This window comes from Pelmatolapia mariae, linkage group LG7 (assembly GCF_036321145.2).
Source record: "Pelmatolapia mariae isolate MD_Pm_ZW linkage group LG7, Pm_UMD_F_2, whole genome shotgun sequence".
NCBI lineage: Eukaryota > Metazoa > Chordata > Actinopteri > Cichliformes > Cichlidae > Pelmatolapia > Pelmatolapia mariae.
The window spans coordinates 21,901,802-21,907,339 of NC_086233.1; the positions used below are offsets into that span (position 1 = coordinate 21,901,802).

Consider the following 5,538-nt stretch of genomic DNA (forward strand, 5'->3'; position numbering starts at 1 on the left):
CAGTGGCCATTCCCAGGTCTGATGCACGTGTCCAAGAGAGAAACTGGCAATTAAGAGGAGAGAGAATACTCAGTGGTGCATCTGTTTTTAGCCAGTTAACTAAACACAGATCTTCAGTCTGAGTCACCCTTTGCCAGTGCCATAGGAAGAATGTAACTGCTGTCTCTGTCACTCTCCTTTATTGGCCCTGACCACACCAGGGGTCTGCCTCCCCTAGTTCCCACTATTATCTCATGGATTAAGGACTTGCTGTCTTTGACCACCCTCTCATCTTTTGTTCACATAAACAGTCACTGCACCAGACACAGGCATGCAAGGACTATACCCAAGGAATAACTCCATGGAGTTAAAAGGGAAAATTTAAGTAACATTTGTATAACTGAAATTGTGATTTTTTTTTCCCCCCTAATCCAGTTTGGTGATTGAACAACAAAACAGTGAATGAAATGTAGAGCGCAACTACAAAAAAAAAAGGAAAAAAAGAAAAGAAATCAGCTAAAGCTAAAGCTCTGTTCACACTGGAAGTGATGTGGAAAAGTGGTAGAACTGAAAACCACCAGTCCATTCACCATAAAAATTGACTTCAAGCAACTATGTTAAAAATAATCACTGGTGACAAAAGTGGGCGAGACCCAAAATAAAACTTCTCAACTTCTAGTTGCACAACTGTGTGCAGGATATACTCAGGGACGTATGACCTGGTAGTAAATATGTTAGAAGATTATATAAACAACAGAACCTGGACTGTCCACCAGCAACTGCAGTCAGCTTCAATACAATGGGTTATGAACATATCACCTTCAGTGTGGATGCAGCTTAAAACTGAAAACTTGGTTCAGAAGTGGAGGTATACCAAATGTATAGCTTAAAAAATATCATAAATTGTCTCTCAGAGAAAAGCTGGGTGTGTCTGTAGCACCATTGTTATACTGGTCTCTCAGTGTAAAGTTTTTCTTTCTCTGCTTTGAAGTTGACAGAAAATAAGTTGTTTCAGAACATTTCAGATATGAGTATTTACTTGGAGGCCTTGATGGAAAAATACTGGACTGAAATCAAATATACATAAAAAATAAATAAATAAAAGAATATTGATATTAAGCATAAAGAGGCTAAAAGCCTTTTCAGGGCTCACACCTCAAAGTCCATTAGTTTTAATGGACTTTGAGGTCATCACATTTAGCATCCCATTTTTGTTACACGTAATGATTTGACTAAATATGGAAAAAAAACATATTGATCAATGTAGCATTAAACTAAGGTTGACCTTACAATTCAATATCTTACATGCATTTAGGAAGAACCCTAAGGCTTGTGAGCACAATGCATGAATAGATTATTGTAGCTTCAAATGATCAATATTCAATGTCATTAATGCATGAACTTGACATTCTGACAGAAAATATATTATGTTTCAGGAAGTCTCATCTGAGAGAGAATGAGCACTATAAATATGCTTGTGATTACCCTGTGGTTTATACCTCTGTATCTTCTTTATGTCTCCATTGATGCTGCTGATTATAATATGAAAGGAAAGGCTTCAAAGTTTAATAGGGATTTCTAGATCTGTCCCATAATGTTTAATTTCTTACCTTTTTGACAAGAAATGTATTGTTTTTACTAATCAGCTCATATCTGACATGTCAGACATGTGATGCCGATTGGAGTTTTGTGGTTTTTCATCATATTTTGGTATTTGACCTGATTCTGTCCCTTGAGGACAGATGACTACCAGGTTCGTTAACATTTCCTACCACCTTTATGCTGTTAATATCTATCAGTATTGTTAATTTGGGTATTCGATTGACACAAATTAGGTAGCTCAATTATTAAGCAATTGTTGCAAATAAGCAGACAGACACTATAGAGGATTGACAAGCTGACTGGTTCAATCATTGCAGTTGCAGTGATTTACTGATTGATGACTTGTTTGAAAGAACTTTGATGGTAAAAGCATCAAGAAAATGAACTTTGATGATAGAAGCATCAAGAAAATGTCTTCTGTTAATTTGTGACATATGTGAACACCCAAATGACAGTTTAACAAAGCTTCTGTACACAAAAATGAACTTTGTAGTGGTCTCTGCATAGGCAATCCAACATAATGGTTTACTTGTGCTTAAATTTAAATATTCCAGTTATCTGCACTTGTAACACTTAGGTAAGGAAAAAAGATCAGTGTTCTAAGGCAGCGGTCCCCAACCTTTTTTGCGCCACGGACCGGTTTACGCCCGACAATATTTTCACGGACCGGCCTTTAAGGTGTCGCGGATAAATACAACAAAATAAAACTAGTACCGGTACCGAAAAAAAGAAGATTTATTCATAACACACGTGAAAAGACCCAGGAAAACCGAGTTAACGATAAAAACGATAACAAAATAACGCTGAAAACCGATAAAAACCCTGAAAACCATACATTTCACACCTGAGCCTCAACTCTCGCGGCCCGGTACCAAACGACTCACGGACCGGTACCGGTCCGAGGCCCGGGGGTTTGGGACCGCTGTTCTAAGGACCAAGTACAATTGTGAAAGCGGGTATGATTGATATAGATTAATTTTAACCTTTTGGTGGGAAAAATGATGACAATCATTACTAATTAGTAATCGCCTCAAATAAATCGTAAATGTGGTATGAATGTGTATGTATTATTATTATTGTTTTATATACTTGATAAATATACCTTTTATATATTGTCCATATATGGTGTGTCAGTACAGAATTGGGCTCTCTTGCAAGTCTTTTCATGTTTCCATCATGCTCAAATGTGCACATGCACGTACGCATACCAAAAGACGACAAATTAGCTGTCAGTTTTACTAGCTATGTGACCTCAAAAGCAAAGGGAAGAGAGATAATGATCTTAGGCTAAGGGCAACTACACACACACATACACACACATACACATACATACGCACACTTAAACTACACTGTCCAAGGACTTTAAGCACTAGATTGACAGATCAAGGAGAACTGGCATTGAGACAAAGAAGGGTAAATGTGATTATCGCATGACAGGCTTTAGCTTTCTTTAACTGAGTTGATAAACTGTGAGGCATGCATAAAATTAAAGTTGCTATGATTAAAATTGTGTCACAGAACAGCACATCCTATATACCCTCTCTTCCATAAATGAAATGAATATTTTGTTGGTTAATTTATCATTCACTGAAGAGAATTATAGAGCAGTCATCTACATAAAGCCAAATGACATATTACATATTTATAAACCATACTCGTAATGGAATTGCATTGCCTGTTTTCACCTTTTAACCTCATAAGGTTTACTATTGGGAATATAAAGGAAAACATTTATTCCACACATGATCATGCCAGTTAAATAAAAAGAAATAAATATGCTATTATTTTAAAACTCACTTAATAAAAAAATATACATATCAGCGAACTGGAAGAAAAGACTATTTGCTATATGAAAAAGACCCAAATGTAATAAGAAAATACCTTGACTGCAATATGTAGCAGCAGTTCCCCTTTATAAGCAAAGACAGTTTTCTTTTCCCCATGCCCTCCATATGCATAAGAACCTATGAGCCAAATCCTTTTGAACACTTTCTTTAGTTTTACTTAAAAAAAATCAACTGATGTTAACAGGGAACAAACGACTTTGGTTAAACGACTAACCACTTTCATCAACATGATTACAGCAGTATTGCTTAATATATTTAACTCTTATGACTCATCTTTGCATTATCACTAGTATATGACAAATTAATTAAGAGTTCCCTTAGGATCTATGAGGGCTTGGCAGGTTTGTAAATGGCAGCATACTCAAAGCTTACCCAGTGAAAGAAGAGGGCACTACAAGCTATTGCTTGTCTGTCAAATTAAAAACTGCCAAACACCTGCCATTGAAATAAGGTTTGATAGATAATCCTTCTGTTATTCTGAGAATGAATTATTATAAAATGAATACATGCAAAGCCTAGAGACAAATATTAATACTTTTGACTTAGCTGCACCATTGTTCTAGTGAAAAGAATAGCCACCCTCCCAGAAAGAAGTGATTCCCAGGCATTCAGCATTTAGATAGCAAGCTATTTTAGTCTATCTCCCTCATGGGCTGATCACTGGCTATGCTCTGATCCCTTTGTCCATCAGAGAGACAGAACATTTTCGGGCTAATGCAACTGGACCCTCACTAATGACAGCAAATAGCCCTGTCGGTTAGATGACAGCAGCTGAGAACAATACTTAATGTTGACATCACTTGCTATGCGGATCTATTTTGGGTTTCTTCCTTTTATAGTGTGGTGGCTGAAATTGTTGTCTAGCCCCCTAGACAAAGCACATATAAAAGCCTTGAAAGAGGAGTTCCGGGATCACTTTCTATCTGCTCAGGCTCTTGTTCATTTCTCAGCAAGCGTCAGCTCGCCACTGAATTGCCTTGCAACATGCCACCAAAGAAGATTGAACCAAAGAAACCTGAGCCCAAAAAGCCAGAGCCTAAGAAAGATGCAGCTCCAGCTGCTAAGCCGGCGCCACCTCCAGAGCCACAGCCTGAGCCACCCAAGGAGCCTGAGTTTGACCCCAAAAGCGTCACTGTTGAGTTCACTGCTGACCAGATTGACGAGTTCAAGGAAGCCTTCACCTTGTTCGACCGCACACCAACTGGAGAAATGAAGATCACATATGCCCAGTGTGGGGATGTCATGCGAGCTCTGGGCCAGAACCCAACTAATGCAGATGTGCTGAAAGTGCTTGGTAAACCACGACCAGAGGACATGAGTACTAAAATGGTGGATTTTGAGACCTTCTTGCCCATGCTGCAGCATATCTCCCGCGCAAAAGATCAGGGCAACTTTGAGGATTTTGTTGAAGGGCTGAGGGTTTTTGACAAGGAAGGCAACGGTACCATCATGGGAGCAGAGCTGCGTCATGTGCTGGCAACACTAGGAGAGAGGATGACAGAAGATGAAGTGGATAGATTGATGGCTGGACAGGAGGATGCAAACGGATGTATCAATTATGCCTCCTTTGTAAAGCACATTCTCTCTGGCTAAAAATGGACATTTAATCAAAAAGACTTAATTTTACAGAATTTCTTTCTATATTTGACCAGTTAAAGGTGATGTTGTCATTAACGCTGTGACATGTTGCATGTTAATTCAGTGAAGTCCCAGTCAAAGAATGAGGACTTACATAAAGAAAAATCAATGAATAAAGGAAATATGATCACAATCTGCCTCATGAATGTAATTTAAATACACCCATCCTTTTAAATTTGATGAGATAACCATGGGAGCTTGAGAATGCCAATGAAAGTGATGATTTAATGTGCATTCAACTTCTCATATCAACTGTGTTAATGTGATTAGTCCAAAGTACTGTGTGAACATACACACATATACAGGATTTATCTACATCTCAAAATAAAACATATTTTGTTCTACTGACAAAAAGTTTTAAAATGAGTATGCTTGTCATTGTGGTTAAGATTCAGTTGCAGTGAACCAAGGCGCGCGCGCACACACACACACACACACACACACACACACACACACACACACACACTCACAC

General features: G+C 38.2%; 1 protein-coding gene across 1 annotated transcript; it reads left to right on the forward strand.

Moving 5' to 3' along the window:
* The first annotated feature begins 4,412 nt into the window (after positions 1-4,412).
* On the forward strand, positions 4,413-5,021 carry LOC134632046 (myosin light chain 4-like). The gene has a single exon (XM_063480631.1). It carries the CDS (start codon positions 4,413-4,415, stop codon positions 5,019-5,021), a length of 609 nt encoding a protein of 202 aa, XP_063336701.1.
* Positions 5,022-5,538: the final 517 nt, after the last annotated feature.

Coding starts and splice junctions, on each gene's coding strand:
- LOC134632046 (XM_063480631.1), top strand. CDS start 4,413: ATGCCACCAAAGAAGATTGAACCAAAGAAACCTGAGCCCAAAAAGCCA.